Raw genomic sequence first — 22507 nt, forward strand, 5'->3', positions numbered from 1 at the left:
CAAAAAGATCTTCATGACCCAGATAATCATGATGGTGTGATCACTCACCTAGAGCCAGACATCCTGGAGTGTGAAGTCAAGTGGGCTTTACTTAGGAAGCATTACTACAAGCAAAGCTAGTGCAGATGGAATTCCAGTTGAGCTATCTCAAATCCTGAAAGATGATGCTGTTAAAGTGCCACACTCAATATGCCAGCAAGTTTGGAAAACTCAGCAGTGATCACAGGACTGGGAAACTCAGTTTTCATTCCAATCCCAAAGAAAGGCAATGCCAAAGAATATTCCAACTACTGCACAATTGCACTCATTTCACATGCAGCCAAAGTGTTGTTCAAAATTCTCCAAGCTAGGCTTCAGCTGCCGGGGTCCAGCCCTGGTGGATCCAGGGAATTCGAAGCGGAGACGGCGTCAGCGAGGATCAGAAAACAACTGCTTAATTAAACATTAATTAAAGATATAAAGAGTAATAAAATAAGGATAGCTCAGTAGGAAAATTCAGTGAAGAAAAGAGGCTGAAATAAGGATAGCTCAGTGAGGAAATTCAGTGGAGAAAAGAGGCTGAATAATTCAGCCAGATGGTGAGAGAAAGAACGACATGGGGAGACCAAGTTTCGGTGAACAAGGCCTGCACTTTATTTTCCAAAGTAGTTTTTATACCTTAAGTTATGCATAGAGGATAATGGGGGAAGGGGTAGAGTCATGCAGTAAGCCAGGCTTTCTTCCTGCAAACTTATCAAATGCAAAAGTTTAGGTAATTTGCATCATCTTCTGGCCCGGAGGCCTTTTTCTCTAAAGGTGATTATTCTAAAGTCAGGCGCCAGCCTCCAAAAAGCATTAGATAAAGTTGCATTCCTACAGAGCAAAGGTGTGGTGGGCTATAACAAGAAAAAGAATTAACTCAAGGGTCCCAGGTTACAAACATTAAAGCTACTACTCACACCAATTATATTAATCAATACACTGCCAGGGACACAGCAGGTAAGGGATATGGAAACTTAGCAGCAAACATTGGCCCAACAAGTGAAAATCCCTTCACTAATACAATTTCTAATCAATCTTTTAACTGCTCAAAGGAATCTGTATTTAGACAGTTTAGAACATCTCATGCCTGTCACAGTTGGGAGGCTCTGAGCAATCACATGTGGCCGGAGAAACCTATTCAGGCAGGCTAGAGGACTTCCAAAGGTGTTTGTAGGTTGAAACACTGTCACACCCAGGAATTATTAACTGGAGCTGTAAGCTAACTCTTTTTCAGAGAGAGGTAGTGGGGGACAGCCCCCCATAACGTCAGAGGTGTAGGTGAAAGCACAAAGCAGAAAGTAGGCAGACTCTGGTTTTGGGGGTAGATGCTCGAGAATTTCCAGGGAGACTCCTGAGGCTTGATCCCGCCTTTGCGTATGCCAAGCCTCCTTCCTCAAGACCTTTGCCATGGGCGGAGCTCGCTCCCCGCATTCAGCTGTACATGAATCGAGAACTTCCAGATGTACAAGCCAGATTTAGAAAAAGCAGAGGAAACAGAGATCAAATTGCCAACACCCGTTGGATCATAGAAAAAGCAAGAGAAACCAGAAAAACATTTACTTCTGCTTCATTGACTACACCCAAGCCTTTTACTTCGTGGGTCACAACAAACTCTGGAAAATTCTTCAAGAGATGGGAATACCAGACCACCTTACCTTCCTCCTGAGAAACCTGTATGCAGGTCAAGAAGCAACAGTTAGAACCAGATGTGGAACAATGGACTGGTTCCAAGTTGGGAAAGGAGTACATCAAGGCTGTATATTGTCACCCTGCTTATTTAACTCATAAGCAGAGTACATCATGCGAAATGTTGGGCTGAATGAAGCACAAGCTGTAACCAAGATTGCAGGGAGAAATATCAATAACCTCAGATAATGCATATGACACCACCCTTATGGCAGAAAGCAAAGAGAAACTAAAGAGCCTCTTGATGAAAGTGAAAGAAGAGAGTGTAAAAGCTGGCTAAAACTTTCAAAAAAATGAAGATCATGGCATTCGGTCCCACCATTTCATGGCAAATAGATGGGGAAACAATGGAAACAGTGACAGACTTTATTTTCTTGGGCTCCAAAATCACTGCAGATGGTGACTCCAGCCATGAAATTAAAAGATGCTTGCTTCTTGGAAGAAAAGCTATGACCAATCTAGACAGCATATTAAAAAGCAGAGGCAGTACTTTACTGACAAAGGTTCATCAAGTCAACTATCATTTTTCCAGCAGATATGTATGGATGTGAGAGTTGAACCATAAAGAAAGCTGAGTGCCAATGTATTGATGCTTTTGAACTGTAGTGTTAGAGAAGACTCTTGAGAGTCCCTTGGACAGCAAGGAGATCAAACCAGCCCATCCTAAAGGAAATCAGTCCTGAGTATTCACTGGGAGGACTGATGCTGAAGTTGAAGCTCCAACACTTTGGCCACATGGTGTGAAGAACTGACTTATTGGAAAAGACCCTGATGCTGGGGAAGATTGAAGACAGGAAGAGGAGACAACAGATAATGAGATGGTTGAATGACATCACTGACTTGATGGACATGAATTTAAGCAAGCTCTAGGAGTTGGTGATGGGCTGGGAAGCCTGGTGTGCTGCAGTCCATGGGGTCACAAAGGGTTGGATACTACTGAGTGACTAAACTGAACTGTGCAGTTTTCCCAGCACCAGTTATTGAAGAGACTGTGCTTTCTCCATTGTGTATTCTTGCCTCCTTTGTTTTAAATTAGTTAACCCTAAGTGTATGGGTTTATTTCTGGGCTCTCTATTCCATTGATCTATGTGTCTGTTTTGGTGCCAATATCATACTCTCTTCTCTTGGGCTTCCCTTGTGCCTCATCTGGTAAAGAATCTCCCTGCAATGTGGGAGACCTGGGTTTGATCCCTGGGTTGGGACAATCCCCTGAGAAGGGAAAGGCCACCCACTCTAGTATTCTGGCCTAGAGAATTCCATGGACTGTATAGTCAATGGGGTCACAAAGAGTTGGACACGGCTGAGTGACTTTCACTTCACTTTCATACTATTGTTTTGATTACTGTAGCTTTGTACTATGGTCGAAGTCAAGGAGTATGATTCCTCCAGTTTTGTTGTTCTTCTATTTTTTTTTTTTTTGACTATTTGTGTCATTTGTTTTTCCATACAAATTTTATATTTTTTTGTTCCAGTTCTGTGAAAAATGCCATTGGTAATTTGATAGACGTTGCATTGAATCTGTAGATTGCCTTGGGTAGTATGGTCATTTTGACAATACTAATTTTTCCAATTCAAGAACATGGTATATCTTTCCATCTGTTTTGTTGTCTTCAATTTCTTTCATCAGTGTCTTATAGCTTCTGGGGTACAGATCTTTTACCTCCTTAAGTAGGTTTATTCCTAGGAATTTTAGTCTTTTTGATGCAGTGGTAAATAGGATTGTTTCCTTAATTTCCCTTTCTGATACTTTGTTAATAATGTATAGCAATGCAGCAGATTTTTGTATATTAATTTTATATCCTGAAACTTTACTGAATTCACTAATGAACTCTAATAGTTTTCTGGTAGTGTCTTTAGGATTTCCTATGTATAGTATCATGTCATCTACAAGTAGTGACAGTTTGACTTCTTCCTTTCCAATTTAGATTCTTTGTATTTAAAAGAATTGTCTTTTTACAAAGTCAGGAATTGCTGAGGTAAAACCATAGAGATATTGTGGATTTCCAGAAACATTACTCAGTCATGTCTAACTCTTTGCAACCCCGTGGACTATACAGTCCATGGAATTCCCCAGGCCAGAATACTGGAGTGGGTAGCTGTTCCCTCCTCCAGGGGATCTTCCCAACCCAGGGATTTAACCCAGGTCTCCCCACATTGCAAGTGGATTCTTTACCAGCTGAGCCACCAGGGAAGCCCAAGAATACTGCAGTGGATAGCCTATCCCTTCTCCAGGAAATCTTCATGACCCAGGAATTGAACTAGGTCTCCTGCATTGCAGGTGAATTCTTTACCAGCTGAGCTATCAGGGAAGCCCCTCCAGAAACATGGGAGAGACAGTTTCCTCATGTACTTTCATGCATCTAGAATCCTGCTGAGGTGAAGAAATACGTTTCTTTTCTGTAGGTTACAGGTGAGCTGATTCTTTAGGGCAAAAGCTGGCGCTGCAGAGCAGCTCTAAAAGGCCCATCTGAATGTTCCTAGTTTATACTGAGACCCTACTTGCTAATCCATAGTCCTGGAAAGAAATCAGATTGAGTGTTAGAAATGGAATGGCTGCTAAGCTTATAGTAATTGTAATGTTGAATGATCTTCTGACATTTTGTTTAGATCCATGCCTCCAGTTGATGTGAGATTGAAACATCTCACAGTGGTCACTTCAGATTCCTCAGATATCTAGGGCATTTTTGGGAACTTTTTACAAAAAAAGGGATCATGTAAAACAGGCTATTTTTTGTAAAGTGAGGCATTAAAGGACATAGATTCCTCACCAGAATATTATTTTGAACATTATTCTCTGTTCATTTTATTGTATATTATTTAAAAACATTTAAAAAATAATTTAATAAGTATTATTTTTGTCTGTGCTGGGCCTTTGTTGCTTTGTATGGGCTTTCTCTTGTTTCTCTTGTTGAGGGCTGCTCTCTAATTGCAGTGTGAAGATGGTTTCTCTTATTGCGGAGATGGCTTCTCTTACTGCAGAACACAGGCTATGTAATTGTGTCTCAGGCCCAGTAATTGTGGTGCACAGTCTTAGTTGCCCTGCAGCATGTCGGATATTCCCAGATGAGGGATCAATGCTGTGTCCCCTGCATTGGCAGGCAGATGCTTAACCACTGAACCACCAGGGAAGTCCTCTGCTCATATTGGAATGAGGAAACTAAGATCAAAGTTCTTAAATGATTTTACATACAGTGTTAATGATTGATTTGAAGTCCCCTAATTTATAGTCCAAGTCCTCTAATTTCTTGCTTTAAGGCAGTTTCTCCACTCTCATCTAGTTAGGCTCAAATTTACTTTGTTTGCTCCTAAGTCTAAACCTTCTCCTTTGCTTTTCGCTTCTCTTCTTTTCACAGCTATTTGTAAGGCCTCCCCAGACTTTATGGCTTTATTGACTATGCCAAAGCCTTTGACTGTGTGGATCACAATAAACTGTGGAAAATTCTAAAAGAGGTGGGAATACCAGACCACCTGATCTGCCTCTTGAGAAATTTGTATGCAGGTCAGGAAGCAACAGTTAGAACTGGACATGGAACAACAGACTGGTTCCAAATAGGAAAAGGAGTACGTCAAGGCTGTATATTGTCACCCTGCTTATTTAACTTATATGCAGAGTACATCATGAGAAACGCTGGACTGGAAGAAACACAAGCTGGAATCAAGATTGCTGGGAGAAATATCAATAACCTCAGATATGCAGATGACACCACCCTTATGGCAGAAAGTGAAGAGGAACTCAAAAGCCTCTTGATGAAAGTGAAAGTGGAGAATGAAAAAGTTGGCTTAAAGCTCAACATTCAGAAAATGAAGATCATGGTATCTGGTCCCATCACTTCATGGGAAATAGATGGGGAAACAGTGGAAACAGTGTCAGACTTTATTTTTCTGGGCTCCAAAATCACTGCAGATGATGACTGCAGCCAAGAAATTAAAAGACGCTTACTCCTTGGAAGGAAAGTTATGACCAACCTAGATAGCATATTGAAAAGCAGAGACGTTACTTTGCCAACAAAGGTTCGTCTAGTCAAGGCTATGGTTTTTCCTGTAGTCATGTATGGATGTGAGAGTTGGACTGTGAAGAAGGCTGAGCGCCAAAGAATTGATGTTTTTGAACTGTGGTGTTAGAGAAGACTCTTGAGAGTCCCTTGGACTGCAAGGAGATCCAACCAGTCCATTCTGAAGGAGATAAGCCCTGAGATTTCTTTGGAAGGAATGATGCTAAAGCTGAAACTCCAGTACTTTGGCCACCTCATGCAAAGAGTTGACTCATTGGCAAAGACTCTGATGCTGGGAGGGATTGGGGCCAAGAGGAGAAGGGGACGACAGAGGATGAGATGGCTGGATGGCATCACTGACTCGATGGACGTGAGTCTCAGTGAACTCCAGGAGTTGGTGATGGACAGGGAGGCCTGGTGTGCTGCGATTCATGGGATCGCAAAGAGTTGGACACGACTGAGTGATTGATCTGATCTGATCTGATCTCATCTGATCTGAAGTCTAAACCTACATCCTTTACACTCTGGGCAGACCCAAGTTCATTGAGAAACAGTGCGGGGGATTTTGTTTCTACATCCTACTCCTCCCTTTGCTGTCTTTGTGGGCAGGACTTCTGCCACATTGAGGCGGCAAAGGATGAACATAGGTCCCTAGAGCCCTGCTGTCAGGGGTTATCCTGCTTATCCTGATACCATGCATGACCCCAAGAAAGTGTGACCCATTTTGATATATTTTAAGTATGAATTTGTATCAACATGGGAATCCAATTCTCTGTCTCCCTCTCTTATTTCAGACCCTTCGCCTGAGTAACTCAGACATGGGGAAGACCACCACAGGCCAGATAGTCAACCTGCTGTCCAACGATGTGAACAGGTTTGACAGGGTAAGTGCCCAAGGGATCCTCTTTCATTTCTCACTGGGTTCAGCTTTTTGGGATGCCAAGTGCCACGGTTTGGTGTCAGCCAGTGTTCTGTTGAGAACCTAAGATAAGGGTTGTTATCCAGCTCTCATCTCTTCTGTGTGAAACTTACATGTAAAAATATGTATTGTCCTGTGGATTAGACTAATACTAGATAGGCAGTAGTGTCCTTTCCTAGCTCGGTTAGCATCCCTAAAGGTCCTCCTGGTGTAGCCCTTCTTGGCACATGCTGTCAGTGTTGCTGAACTGTCTTCCTCCTCCTCTGGATGATGAAGGCTTGGTGGGCAGGGATTGTTATTTCCCCTGTGGCCTATTCAGTGCTGCAGCATAGGGAGCCTGTGAGGAATATTCCAAGTAGGTCGTCTCCAGCCAGACTCAACTTCCTCTCAGCTGTCCGCCCCACACTTTTTTTTTTTTTTACACTTACCTTATGACTATGCAGTACTTGTTTCCACTGTTTCCCCATCTATTTGCCATGAAGTGATGGGACCGGATGCCATGATCTATCTTAGTTTTCTGAATGTTGAATTTTAAGTCAACTTTTTCACTATCTTCTTTCACTTTCATCAAGAGGCTCTTGAGTTCTTTTTCACTTTCTCCTTAAGTATGGTATCATCTGCATATCTGAGGTTATTGATATTTCTCCTAGCAATCTTGATTCAAGTGTGTGTTTCATCAACATTTCTCATGATATACTCTGCGTATATTTTTGGGCTCCAAAATCACTGCACATGGTGACTGTAGCCATGAAACTAAAAGATGCTTGCTCCTTGAAAGAAAACTAGACAGCATATTAAAAAGCAGAGACATTACTTTGCCAACAAAGGTCCGTCTAGTCAAAGCTATGGTTTTCCCAGTAGTCATGTATTGACATGAGAGTTGGACTATAAAGAAAGTTGAGCACTGAAGAATTGATGCTTTTGAACTGTGGTGATTGAGAAGACTCTTGAGAGTCCCTTGGACTGCAAGGAGATCCAACCAGTCTATCTTACAGGAAATCAGTCCTGAATATTCATTGGAAGGGCTGATGCTGAAATTCTAATACTTTGGCCACCTGATGGGAAGAACTGACTCATTTGAAAAGACCATGATGCTGGGAAAGATTGAAGGTGGAAGGAGAAGGGGACAACAGAGGATGAGATGGTTGGATGGCATCACTGACTCAAAGGACATGAGTGTGAGAAAACTCCAGGAGTTGACGATGGACAGGGAGGCCTGACATGCTGTAGTGCATAGGGTCGTAAAGAGTCAGACATGACTGAGAGATTGAACTGAACTGAATGCAGTACTAGGATGCAATCTTAAAAACATCAGACTGATCTCCTTTCATTTCCAAGGCAAACCATTCAGTATCACAGTAATCCAAGTCTATGCCCTGACCAGTAATGTTGAAGAAGATGAAGCTGAATGGTTCTATGAAGACCTACAAAACCTTCTAGAACTAACACCCCAAAAAGATGTCCTCTTCATTATAGGGGACTGGAATGCAAGAGTAAGAAGTCAAGAGCTACCTGGAGTAACAGGCAAATTTGGCCTTGGAGTACAAAATGAAGCAAGGCAAAGGCTAACAGAGTTTTGTCAAGAGAACACACTGCTCATAGCAAACACCCTCTTCCAACAACACAAGAGAAGACTCTACACATGGACATCACCAGATGATCAATACCAAAATCAGATTGATCATATTCTATGCAGCCAAAGATGGAGAAGCCCTATACAGTCAGGAAAAACAAGACCAGGAGCTGACTGTGGCTCAGATCGTGAACTCCTTATTGCCAAATTCAGACTTAAATTGAAGAAAGTAGGGAAAACCACTAGACCATTAAGGTATGACCTAAATCAAATCCCTTATGATTATACAGTGAAAGTGACAAATAGATTCAAAGGATTAGATCTGATATACAAGTGCCTGAAGAACTGTGTACAGAGGTTCATGACATTGTATAGGAGGCAGTGAAGACCATCTGTAAGAAAAAGAAATGCAAAAAGGCAGAATGGTTGTCTGACCTTACAAATATCTGAGAAAAGAAGAGGAGCTAAACGCAAAGGAGAAAAGGAAAGATATACCCATTTGAATGCAGAGTTCCAAAGAATAGCAAGGAGAAATAAGAAAGCCTTCCTCAGTGATCACTGCAAAGAAATAGAGGAAAACAATATAGACTGGGAAAGATTATAGATCTCTTCAAGAAAATTAGAGCTACCAAGGGAACATTTCAGCAAAGACGGGCTCAATAAAGTACAGAAATGGTATAGACCTAACAAAAGCAGAAGATATTAAGAAGAGATGACAGGAATACACAAAAGAACTATACAAAAAAGATCTTCATGACCCAGATAACCATGATGGTGTGATCACTCACCTAGAGCCAGACATCCTGGAATGTGAAGCCAAGTGGAGCTTATGAAGAATCACTACAAAAGAAGCTAGCAGAGGTGATGGAATTCCAGTTGAGCTATTTTCAAATCCTAAAAGATGATGCTGTGAAAGTGCTACACTCAATATGCCAGCAAATCTGGAAAACTCAGCAGTGACCACAGGACTGAAAAAAAGTCAGTTTTCATTCCAATCTCAAAGAAAGGCAAGGCCAAGGAATATTCCAACTACTGCACAATTGCACTCATCTCACACCCTAGCAAAGTAATGCTCAAAATTCACCAAGCCAGGCTTCAACAGTATGTGAACCATGAATTTCCAGATGTTCAAGCTGGTTTTAGAAAAGGCAGAGGAACCAGAGATCAAATTGCCAACATCTGCTGGATCATGGATAAAGCAAGAGAGTTCCAGAAAAATATCTATTTCTGCTTTATTGACTATGCCAAAGCCTTTGACTGTGTGGATGACAACAAACTGTGGAAAATTCTTAAAGATATAGGAATACCAGACCACCTGACCTGCCTTCTGAGAATCTGTATGCAGATCAAATAGCAACAGTTAGAACTGGACATGGAACAACAGATTGGTTCCACACCAATCCTTTGGCCACATGATATGAAGAGTTGATTCACTGGAAAAGACCCTGATGCTGGAAAAGATCGAGGGCAAGAGGAGTAGGGGACAAGAGAGAATGAGATGGTTGGATGGCATCACTGACTCAATGTACATGAGTTTGAGCAAGCTCCTAGAGATGGTGAAGGACAGGGAAGCCTGGCGTGCTGCAGTCCATGGGGTCACAAAGAGTCGGACACGACTAAGTGATGAACAACAACAACTTCTCTTTCAGTTATTCATTCATCAGACATGAAGTCAGGTACCTCTTCAGTTCCAGGGATGAATAAGGCTTAGTTTCTGCCCTGGAGAAGCCCAAGCCCATCAGGGAGGTAAATACACAAGTCATTACTGGAGGGAGTGGTAGGTACCAAGATGTAGACTTTCCTGGGGTTGCAGGGAGCCTCACGGAAAAAGGCGTCTGAATTTGAGGACACAAAGAGAGGTTAGGGATGCCCTGAGCTCATCTTCGTTGTTGACAAAATCATCATTTTCCTTCCAGTGTGCCTGTCTGCTTCTCCCTGGACATCCCTAAACCCAGCCTTGTGCTGCCCCAGAACAGTATCATCTGGGGAGGATGCTTCAATTTCTGCTTCAGCAGGTTTAAAACCCATTGAGATAATTTCTATTTAGGTTCCTGTCTCTTCCTGACCTGCTTCTTGAGAAACCTGTATGCAGGTCAGGAAGTAACAATTAGAACTGGTCATGGAACAACAGACTGGTTCCAAGTAGGAAAAGGAGTATGTCAAGGCTGTATATTGTCACTCTGCTTATTTAATTTATATGCAGAGTACATCATGAGAAATGCTGGGCTGGAAGAAGCACAAGCTGGAATCAAGATTGCTGGGAGAAATATCAATAACCTCAGATATGCAGATGACACCACCCTTATGGCAGAAAGTGAAGAGGAACTCAAAAGCCTCTTGATGAAAGTGAAAGAGGAGAGTGAAGAGATTGGCTTAAAGCTCAAGATTCAGAAAACGAAGACCATGGCATCAGGTCCAATCACTTCATGGGAAATAGATGGGGAAACAGTGGAAACAGTGGCTGGCTTTACTTTTTGGGGCTCCAAAATCACTGCAGATGGTGATTGCAGCCATGAAATTAAAAGACGCTTACTCCTTGGAAGGAAAGTTATGACCAACTAGACAGCATATTAAAAAGTAGAGACATTACTTTGTCAACAAAGGTCTGTCAAGTCAAGGCTATGGTTTTTCCAGTAGTCATGTATGGATGTGAGAGTTGGACTATAAAGAAAGCTGAGTGCCAAAGAATTGATGTTTTTGAACTGTGGTGTTGGAGAAGACTCTTGAGAGTCCCTTGGACTGCAAGGAGATCCAACCAGTCCATTCTAAAGGAGATCAGTCCTGGGTGTTCTTTGGAAGGACTGATGTTGAAGTTGAAACTCTAATACTTTGGCCACTTGATATGAAGAGCTGACTCATTAAAAAAGACCCTGATGCGGGGAAAGATTGAGGGCAGGAGGAGAAGGGGACAATAGAGGATGAGATGGCTGGATGGCATCACTGACTCAATGGACATGAGTTTGGGTAGGCTCCGGGAGTTGGTGATGGACAGGGAGGCCTGGCGTGCTGCAGTTCGTGGTGTGGCAAAGAGTTAGTTGGACACGACTGAGCGACTGAATTGAACTGAACTCTTCCTTCAGAGCAGATTGTTTCTAAATTGTGTGCTTATGGTTTTACTTTTATACAGTTCTAAGAAGACTTTGTCTTTTTCTTTTAAGGTAACGATGTTCTTGCATTTCCTGTGGACTGGGCCACTTATGGCTATCACAGTGATCATCCTGCTCTGGATGGAAATAGGAATATCATGTCTTGCTGGGATGGCACTCCTTATTATTTTGACGCTTTTGCAAAGCTTCTCTGGGAAGTTGTTTTTATCACTCCGGTAAGAGAAATACTGGTTTAAAAAAAATAGATGATATATACTTGGTGAATCCACAGTCTACTCTATGCTCTTGTTAAAAAGCAAACAAAAAAACTTCTCTGATCTCTTTTTTTGCATGTGTTGCAGACCCTAGCTAGTGGAGGCTCCATCCTTAAACCAAAAACTGATCTTGAAGGGGGAAAGGTGAAGCCATTTCCTGATTCTTCCTGGAATTGTACTTGAATAAGTAGTGTCTGTAAGCAGAATTTACCTAAATTCAAGTTATTTAAACATTATTAAATAGTAATCATCCTATAGACCCAATTCCAGCTGCATATATTTTTGCTATGCTTCTGTTAGGATCATTTTCAATTATTTAAGTTCATGTCTTGTTTTTAATTCACTGTTGCTTTAAGTTTTCAGAAGTCCAAGGGCATAAAGATATAAATTTATAAAGCCCCACAGTACCAGCAGCTTATATGATAAAAGAGTGTCTAGTGATGAAGGGTCTAATGGTGATGAGTTAGACTTAAAGCATATATCAGGGAATTGGAGGTGTGTTGTTGTTCAGATTGTCAGGTGATGGAGATGTACTGTTTGAAGCACATTGAGCTCTTTTCCTTTCTTTTTTTGGTGACTTTATGCATGTTATTTTTCTCTACTTGGAATTTCATTTCTTATATTTACCACAGAAAGATGTTCCTTATCCTTTGATGTCCTATTCGAGTGCTACCAGGTCTCTGAAGCTTTTCTTGCTCTCCTTTCCCAGTGGAATTAACAGCCCCATCTTTTCTGCTCCCTAGCACTTTAATAATATTATATTATGGCACAAACATTGTCTTTCTGTTAGATTTGGGTATCTTTTGCCTTGGGCAGGTGGTTTGTACCTGACTTCCTTCAGGTCTTCCTTAGCCAATACTGCAAGTTCTCCAAGTTGTTTGTTGAATTGGGCTGAATAGTTGACTTCCTAATTGAAGTCTTCCTCCGTTTTTACTTTGAGTAGAACCTGCCTGTGTTGTCAGCTTAGGAGAGCTGTAGGGAATCATTTGATCCCTGGTCTCTGGCTGTGCTACTGCTGCTGTCATAAGGAAATTTTTGCTGTGATCACTAAGGCTCATCTCTTACATTTGTTCCCTTAGGAGTAAGACTGCAGCTCTCACAGATGACAGGATTAGGACCATGAATGAAGTTATAATTGGCATCAGAACAATAAAAATGTATGCTTGGGAAAAGTCATTTGCAGAGCTTATTACCAGATTGAGAAGGTAATTTTCTGTATATGTCAAACCACAGTTTGTACTTTTTTATTTCCTGTTTTTACTGAATGGTTTAAAAGTATTACTGCTCTTTTATTTACCATCCTTCTAAAGGAAAAATATATATGCTTCTTTCTTATGTAGAAATGAAATTTCACATATTAATACCCCAAATCCCAAGGAAGCAATGATCCTAAGATGTTAGTATTTAAGTTGATGATGTTTAAACTAAAACTACAATTTATGTTAATATAGAACAAATAGGAAGATTGTAGAGCGTGGGTATATTGGTATTGGGCCAAACTTTATGAATCAGTAATTTTTATTCCAAACAGAGCCATGAAAATACCATTCCTTTTGGATTTGCTTTAGGTTTATAGAAATTTTGTCCATCTTTCATTTAAATATCTGATGAGTATTTATACTCCAGCACAAGCCATTCATAATTCTCTGGCTGAACCCTGTTACCTCTCACCTTTGCATCTTTGTGAGGGCCCCTCCCTCTGCTGGGAATACACTGTCTCATCTTCCTTCTTCTCTGGCTTCCACCAACCCTGATTGACTCCCTCTCATCTTCTCAGGGTCCATGTATGTGTGAATTGCCCTGACTTTACTGCTCTGGGTTACACATATCTGCTCTGTGCTCCCATGGGGGCCATGCAGGCTGCCTCTGTTTAATGTCTTGGTGGACATGTGAAATCTTAGTTCCCTAACTAGGGATCAAATCCATGTTCACTGCATTAGAAGCACAGTCTTAACCACTGGGCCACCCATCTTCTTTTCTAAGTTCATGAACTCCTGGAAGGGACAAGTTCTGTCTTTCTGTCATCCTTAGGACACCCTGCACAGGACTTGTGATTATGAATGCTTGTTGAATGAATGTTCAAACTCAAGTGTTATTGACCAAAAATGTTTAAAAGTATGACATTAAGCCTCCATTTAGTTGGGAGAGTGAGGTGGTGATGAAGTGTGGGGTCCTTGGGTCGGGGCAGAGCCCCAAGTGTGCACTGTATAGTGTCTCCATGATGTGAGGGATGGTTTATCTTAATCTGTGTCCACCCCCTAGAAAGGGGCCACTCACACAGGGCACTTGAATTCATAGCTTGGATGTTGATGCTTCTTTTAAAATCTATTTCCTTCTGTCTTTTACAGGAAGGAAATTTCCAAGATTCTGAGAAGTTCCTACCTTGATGGAATGAATTTGATATTCTTTGACACTGCAAGCAAACTCATCCTTTTCATCACCTTTACCACCTACGTGCTTCTTGGCAACATGATCACCATTAGCCAAGTGTTTTTGGCCATAACACTGTACCAAGTTGTGCAGCTTACAGGCATCCTCTTCTTCCCCATAGCCATCGAGAACGTAGCAGAAACAGTCGTCAGTGTCCGAAGAATCAAGGTTTGGTGACAGAAAACTTTTTAAAGTTTTAGGCAGATTTTAAGTAAAATGGTTCCTTTTATTTGGTGTCACGGGTTAATGCTTTTGGGCATAGCTGGTAGCTGTTCCAAAATGTCATACATACTCCCCTCTCTTCTTTGGTAGAATACATTACAAATAATATAAGATCACTGCTCATTTATGAGCAGCAGTAGCAGAGGCACAGGGTTCTTGATGTACAAGTGATGGCTGCAGAGCAACTAAAATGTCTAAAAGCAAAAGAAGTAAACGGATTGCATCTCTGTGTTAACTTTAATGACTAGCAACTGTGTTCAGTCCTGGGGTGAATTGGATTCCTTTCTGAGTCTGGAGGGAAAGAACTTGCTTAGAGGTCCTGCTCCTTGGACAGGAAGAGTGGTCTCAGATTCACTTAATTCACTCTGTTTAAAAATGGTTTCTTTCCTCCACAAATGGTTTGCTTGTTGATTTCTGAACATGCCTTTTGGATCTGACTTGTCCTCTTCACCCTTACTCTTTAATCCTATCTCTAGTTGGCTTCTTCCTTTCAGATTTGTGATTTCTACCATACTCACTGTCTCCTTTTTTCCTGTCTCTGTATTGCCAAGGGCAAATATTTTACATCACCAAAATAAGAGCCTGACATACAGTAGGCTCTAAAGTACTTGCATGTTTATGAGTAAGTCTTAAATGAAGACTGCCTGTGTGAGTCAGCCTGGGCATGACTTTGAGTGTCTAGGCTTTATAAAATATTTAATTTCTTTTGTCCTTCTCCTCAGTGATCTACAGCCAGTAATAGATCTATAGTGAAGTTAGATAGGTTTGGGTGCGATTGTATTTTATTTTTGGGTCTTATCATAAAAGTTGAGTTTTTTTATGATGAAGTTTCTATGTACTAAAAAAAAAAATGATTACTCACAAAGCAGATCAGTCATACAGGGTTAGTTCTGGTCCCCTGAGTTTTATCATTCTTTCTGACAGGGGCTTCTAGCAACACTATTAAGGGATGGTCCATTCAGTTCATCCATCTTTTTTACCCCTTAGCTTTCACATCTTGAAAGAAAACAGGAATATCCCCGGACTATAGTCACATTGTCAACGACAGGGTAATGTGTCCAGATGGAGGCTTCTTACATGTGCTGTACTGCTGTGATTTTGTTACAGCGCTGTGATTTTGACACAGCCACTATCTTTGATGGCTGTTGCCAGGGCTCACTGTGTGGTCTGGGCACATGCAAAGTCTTACAGGTTTTCTCATTTAATCTTGACAGCAATTGAATGAGATAAGCATGTGTCCCTGCTTTACAATTAAGGAATCAGGTTTCTGTATCAGGTGAAACAACTTACCCATCCTCAAATAGCCTGTAAATGACATTCTAGGATTCTACCCAAAGCCTGGTTTCTTAGCCATTGTTACATTATTGTCTTCTTAGTACCTTCTGCCAAGTGGAGTAACTCCTTAAGTGTGATTTACATCAACTAGTCTCACTCTGAAGATATGCAAAGGTTCCCTGCTTCCTGAAAAATTAAAAATGTTAACTGTTAGTTCCACTGGCCATTCTATTTGTTTCCAAGCACTCTGACAAGTGAGGAGGGAGGGAGGTGGTGAGGTTGTCTCTGTAATTGCCACAGTCACCCCCACTTTGGGGTCTTGGCTCACTCTGTTGGGCCCCCTGGGTCGCCTTCTCTTCTCTCGTTGATTTAAGCAAATACTGCTGAGCCTCCAGCAGCCCCATGAGCCTCTACCAGCACTTTCGTTCATGCTGATCCAGGGCTTCCATTTATGTGCACAGCCAGTCCCGTGCCACCCAGCATCATGTCCGGTGGGCTGATGTTGACTCCCTGGTAGTGTTCCAAGCCCCGTGACAGCTGACTGTGTCTGGTAGACTGTGTCTGATTCTTTAGTGTAGTGCCCAGACTATACTGGACATATCATGGGCATCAAATACATACTGGATTGTCTGAAACAACAGTTACAGGAAATGGCTGGGAGCCTACAGAGGCCCAGGGTGGCTCAACCTGCACTAGAAGCTGGAGAAATGTAAAGGGAGGGAGCAGACTGGGGTTAGCATTCCTGGAACATTGATCTTTGGTGTGTGTATGTGGTAGTGTGTTTAAACTTAGGGGAACTGGATCTTATCAAGAGTGGAAATAGATCTGAATCTGCCCTTTGTTTTCTGTGTCTGTCTGTGTATCAGACCAGCCCAACTGGACTTAGTGGGCCTGCTCTCTAAAGAGAGGAGTTGTGGCTAGCAGAGCCTGGTGTTCATGTAGACTCTGCTAGCCTGGCTCCTGGTCTGGATTCTTGAGTCTTGTAGATAATTAGGGACACTCAGTCTTGATTAACAAAGTTAGTCTGAAAGTCTTGCCAGTCATCATGAAATAAAATAAGATTAAAACTATCAGACTTTATGCTGAAATGTATCTGGAGTTCAAAGATAATCTTGACACAGAATTTCCTCCTGTTTGGAGTTGGTCAGTCTTTTTTCTCTTTTTTCCCCCCTTATTTTCATTTTATTTGTTTATTTTTAATTGGAGGATAATTGCTTTACAATGTTGTGTTGATTTCTGCTGTACAAGATCATGAATCAGTCATAATCATACATATATCCTCTCTTAAACCTTGGACTCTGTTCAATCCTGTGTACTGTAGCCCAACAGGCTTCTCTGTCTGTGGAATTCTCCAGGCAAGAATACTGGAGTTGGTTGCCATTTTCTTTTTTAGTTCTTCCCAACCCAGGGATTGAACCAGGGTCTCCCGCATTGTAGGCAAATTCTTTACCATCTGAGCTACCAGGGAAGCCCTATTTTCACTTTATTTATTTATTTATTTATTTATTTTTAATTGGAGGATAATTACTCTACAATGTTATGTTGATTTCTGCCATGCAATGTCATGAATCAGTCATAATTATACATATATATCACCTCCCTCTTAAACCTCCCTCCCCTCCACATCCCACCCCTCTAGGTTGTCACAGAGCACCAGGTTGAGCTCCCTGTGTTACTCAGCAACTTCCCTCTAGCTAAGTTGCTCAGTCATGTCCAACTCTTTGCAACCCCCTGGACTGTAGCCCGCTAGGCTCCTCTGTCCATGGGATTCTCCAGGCAAGAGTACTGGAGTGGGTTGCCATTTCCTACTCCAGGGGATCTTCCCAACCCAGGGATTGAACCTGTGTCTTCTGCATTGGCAGGTTGATTCTTTACCACTGAGCCACCTCTGTTTTACACATGATAGAGTATATATGTCAGTGCTATTTTTCTCTCTCAATGTATGTCCCACCCTCTCCTTCCCCTGCTGTGTCCACAAGTCTGTTCTGTACATCTGCTTCTTCATTTCTTCCCTGAAAATAGATTCATCAGTATAATTTTTCTAGATTCCACATTTATGCATTAATTTATGATACTTGATTTTCTTTTTCTGACTTCTCTGTATATAACAGGCTGTAGTTTCATCCACCTCACTACAACTGACTCAAATTCATTCCTTTTTTGGAATTGCCAACATTCATTGGATCTTAGAGAAAGCAAGGGAATTCCAGAAAAACATTTATTTCTGCTTCGTTGACTATGCTAAAGCCTTTGACTGTATGGATCACAACAAACTGGAAAATCCTTAAAGAATTGGGAATACCAGACCATCTTACCTATCTCTTGAGAAACCTGTGTGCAGGTCAAGAAGCAACAGTTAGAACTGGGCATGGAACAATGGACTGGTTCAAAATTGGGAAAGGAATACAAAGCTGTATATTGTCACCATGTTTATTTAACTTGTATGTAATGAGAAATGCTGGACTGGTATTTGTGAGTTATAAGCTGGAATCAAGAATGCTGGGAGAAATATTAGCAACCTCAGATATGCAGATGATACTACTCTAATGGCACAAAGCAAAGAAGAACTAAAGAACTTCTTAATGAGGGTGAAAAAGGAGAGTGAAAAAGCTGGTTTAAAACTCAGTATTAAAAAACTAAGATCATGGCATCTGATCCCATCACTTTTTGGTAAATAGAAGGGGAAAAATTCTAAGCAGTGACAGATTTTCTCTACTTGAGCTCTAAAATCAATGTGGATGGTGACTGCAGACTTAAAATTAGAAGACGCTTGTTTCTTGGAAGGAAAGCTATGACAAACCTAGACAGCATATTAAAAAGGAAAGACATCATCTTGCTAACAAGATGTAAGGTCTGTGTAGTCAAAGTTATGGTCTTTCTAGTAGTCATGTATGGATGTGAGAGCTGGACCATAAAGAAGGATGAGCACCAAAGAATTGATGCTTTCAAATTGTGGTGCTGGAGAAGACTCTTGAAAGTCCCTTGGAGAGCAAGGAGATCAAACCAGTAAATCCTAAAGGAAATCAACCCTGGATATTCATAGAAAGGACTAATGTTGAAGCTGCAGCTCCAATTCTTTGGCCACCTGATGTGAAGAGCTAACTCAATGGAAAAGACTCTGACCCTGGGAAAGATTTAGGGCAGGAGGTGAAGCGGGCAACAGAGGATAAGATGGTTGGATGACATCACTGATTCAATGGACCTGAACTTGGGCAAACTCCAGGAGATGGTGATGGACAGGGAGGCCTGGTGTGCTGCAGTCCATGGAGTTGCAAAGAGTCAGACATGACTTAGTGACTGAAAAACAACAATAAATATTCCACTGTATACATATACCACAATTTCTTTATCCATTCATCTGTTGATGAATATCTAGATTGCTTCCATGTCCTGGCTATTGTAAATAGTGCTGCAGTGAACACTGAGGTACACATGTCTTTTTGAATTATGGTTTTTTCAGGGTGAATGCTCAGTTGTGAATTGCTGGGTCATATGGTAGTTCTATTCCTAGATTTTTAAGGACTTCCATACAGTTCTCCATAGTGGCTGTATCGATTTACATTCCCATCAACAGTGTAAGAGGGTTCCCCTTTCTCCACATGCTCTCCAACATTTATTGTTTGAAGGTTTTTTGATGATGGCCAATCTAAGTGGTATGAGGTGGTACCTCATTTAGTTTTGGTTTGCGTTTCTCTAATACTGAGTGATGTTGAGCATCTTTTCATGTGCTTATTGGCTATCTGTATGTCTTTGGAGAAGTTTCCATTTAGACCTTCTGCCCATTTTTTGATTGGGTTGTTTGTTTTTCTGATATTGAGTTTCATGAGCTTATATATTTTGTAGATTAATTCTTTGTCAGTTGTTTCATCTGCAATTATTTCCTCCCATTTTGATGGTTGTCTTTTAATCATGTTTATTGTTTCCTTTGCTGTGCAAAAGGTTTTAAGTTTAATTATATCCCATTTGTTTATTTTTGTTTTATTTCCATTACTCTAGGAATGTAGGTCAAAAAGAATCTTGCTGCGATTCATGTCAAAGAGTGTTCTGCTTACTTTTCCTCTAAAAGTTTTATAGTTTCTGGCCTTACATTTAGGTCTTTAATCCATTTCAAGTTTATTTTTGTGTGTGGTGTTAAGAAGTGTTCTAATACCTTTCTTTTACATGTAGCTCTCCAGTTTTTTAATCATCATTGATTGAAGAGGCTGTCTTTTCTCCATTGTATGTTAGTCTTTTTTTTTTTTTTTTAAGGCCTTTGACTAATTGCATGAGGCCCACCCACATTATACAGGTGTCTCTCTGGTCTCTGAACCTATGGTAGACAAAGTGTGAGCTGGGAAGCTGGATGAAAGTGCGAGGAGCCATAGGAACTACAGACATGCTTTATTTCCTAGTGTCACGATGGTATGATCACTCACCTAGAGCCAGACATCCTGGAATGTGAAGTCAAGTAGGCCTTAGAAAGCATCACTATGAACAAAGCTAGTGGAGGTGATGGAATTCCAGTTGAGCTATTTCAAATTCTGAAAGATGATGCTGTGAAAGTGCTGCATTCAATATGCCAGCAAATTTGGAAAACTCAGCAGTGGCCACAGGACTGGAAAAGGTCAGTTTCCATTCCAATCTCAGAGAAAGGCAATGCCAAAGAATGCTCAAACTACCACACAATTGCACTCATCTCACACGCTAGTAAAGTAATGCTCAAAATTCTCCAAGCCAGGCTTCAGCAATACGTGAACCATGAACTTCCAGATGTTCAAGCTGGTTTTAGAAAAGGCAGAGGAACCAGAGATCAAATTGCCAACATCCTCTGGATCATGGAAAAAGCAAGAGAGTTCCAGAAAAACATCTATTTCTGCTTTATTGACTATGCCAAAGTCTTTAACTATGTGGATCACAATAAACTGTGGAAAATTCTGAAAGAGATGGGAATAACAGACCACCTAACCTGCCTCTTGAGAAAACTGTATGCAGGTCTGGAAGCAACAGTTAGAACTGGACATGGAACAACAGACTGGTTCCAAATAGAAAAAGGAGTTCGTCAAGGCTGTATATTGTCACCCTGCTTATTTAACTTATATGCAGAGTACATCATGAGAAACCCTGGGCTGGAAGAAACACACGCTGGAATCAAGATTGCTGGGAGAAATATCAATAACCTCAGATATGCAGATGACACCACCCTTACGGCAGAAAGTGAAGAGGAACTCAAAAGCCTCTTGATGAAGGTGCAAGTGGAGAGTGAAAAAGTTGGCTTAAAGCTCAACATTCAGAAAACGAAGATCATGGCATCTGGTCCCATCACTGCATGCGAAATAGATGGGGAAACAGTGGAAACAGTGTCAGACTTTATTTTTCTCCTGCCTTTGGTTATGCCTGGCGCCAAGATTTAATAATAAATATTAAGGATGTTGCTTGAGAAAATGGGTTATGGGATAAGCACATGGGTCACTTAGAGCACACTGTCCTTGAAATATTTTTACTGATTAGGTGTTAACCCCGTACGTGCTCTGCTGGCTGTATACTCTAAGCTCTTTGTTCCTACTTCTATAAAAAGGCTTGACTGCAGAAATAAACTTGTCAGTCTTTGCAAGACACTGTCCGAGTGTCCTTCTTTCAGGTTCGTCGCTTCCAAGTGCTGGGGAGAAAATCCACAACACTGGTTCAGTTTTGGGAGGTTATACTTTTCTAAGAATTTGTCCATTTCTTTCAAGCTGTCCATTTTATCATCATAGAGTTGCTGATAATAGTCTCTTATGATCCTTTGTATTTCTGTGTTGTCTGTTGTGATTTCTCCATTTTCATTTCTAATTTTGTTGATTTGATTCTTCTCCTTTTTTTTTTTTTTCCCTTGATGAGTCTGGCTAATGGTTTGTCTATTTTATTTATCTTCTCAAAGAACCAACTTTTAGTTTTGTTGATTTTTGCTACAGTCTCCGTTGTTTCTTTTTCATTTATTTCTGCCCTAATTTTTATGATTTCTTTCCTTCTACTAACCCTGGGGTTCTTCATTTTTTCTTTTTCTAGTTGCTTTAGGTGTAAAGTTAGGTAATCTATTTGATTTTTCTCTTGTTTCTTGAGGTAAGCTGATATTGCTATGAACCTTCCCTTTTGCACTGCTTTTACTGAATCCCATGGGTTTTGGGTTGTGGTGTTTTCATTTTCATTTGTTTCTATGCATATTTTGATTTTTTAAAAAATTTCTTCCATGATACGTTGGTTATTCAGAATCATGTTGTTTATCCTCCATATATTTGTATCTTTAATAGTTTTTTTTCCCCTATAGTTGACATCTAATCATACCGCATTGTGATCAGAAAAGATACTTGAAATGATTTCAATTTTTTTGAATTTACCAAGGCTAGATTTATGGCCCAGGATGTGATCTATCCTGGAGAATGTTTCGTGTGCTCTTGACAAAAAGGTGGAATTCATTGTTTTGGGGTGAAATGTCCTATAGATATCAATTAGGTCTAACTGGTCCATTGCATCATTTAAAGTTTGTGTTTCCTTGCTAATTATGTTTGGTTGATCTATCCATAGGTGTGAGTGGGGTATTAAGGACTCCCATTATTATTGTGTTACTGTTAATTTCCCCTTTCATCCTTGTTAGCGTTTGCCTTACATATTGTGGTGCTCCTATGTTGGATGCATATATGTTTATAATTGTTATATCTTCTTCTTGGATTGATCCCTTGATCCTTATGTAGTATCCTTCTTTGTCTCTTTTCATGGCCTATATTTCAAAGTCTATTTTATCTGATATGAGTATTGGTACGCCTGCTTTCTTTTGGTCTCCGTTTGCATGAAATGCCTTTTTCCAGCCCTTCACTTTCAATCTGTATGTGTCTCTTGGTTTGAGGTGAGTCCCTTGTAGAAAACATATATAGGGGTCTTTTTTTTTTTTTATCCATTCAGCCAGTCTTTGTCTTTTGGTTGAGGCTTTCAACCCATTTACGTTTAAGGCAGTTATTGATAAGTATGATTCCATTGCCATTTACTTTATTGTTTTGGGTTTGAGTGCATAAACC

The 22507-nt window shown here is 40.8% G+C and overlaps 1 protein-coding gene across 1 annotated transcript in view; it reads left to right on the plus strand.

Moving 5' to 3' along the window:
• Positions 1 to 22507, plus strand: part of LOC133258056 (ATP-binding cassette sub-family C member 4-like) — a 296999-nt gene that overhangs the window by 77248 nt on the left and 197244 nt on the right. Inside the window, exons 5-8 of the mRNA XM_061434395.1 lie at positions 6494 to 6583; positions 11350 to 11513; positions 12632 to 12757; positions 13901 to 14150. Of these exons, the coding sequence (XP_061290379.1) occupies positions 6494 to 6583; positions 11350 to 11513; positions 12632 to 12757; positions 13901 to 14150 (630 nt within the window). The remainder of the gene's footprint in view (positions 1 to 6493; positions 6584 to 11349; positions 11514 to 12631; positions 12758 to 13900; positions 14151 to 22507) is intronic.

This window comes from Bos javanicus, chromosome 12 (genome assembly GCF_032452875.1).
Source record: "Bos javanicus breed banteng chromosome 12, ARS-OSU_banteng_1.0, whole genome shotgun sequence".
Taxonomy (NCBI): domain Eukaryota; kingdom Metazoa; phylum Chordata; class Mammalia; order Artiodactyla; family Bovidae; genus Bos; species Bos javanicus.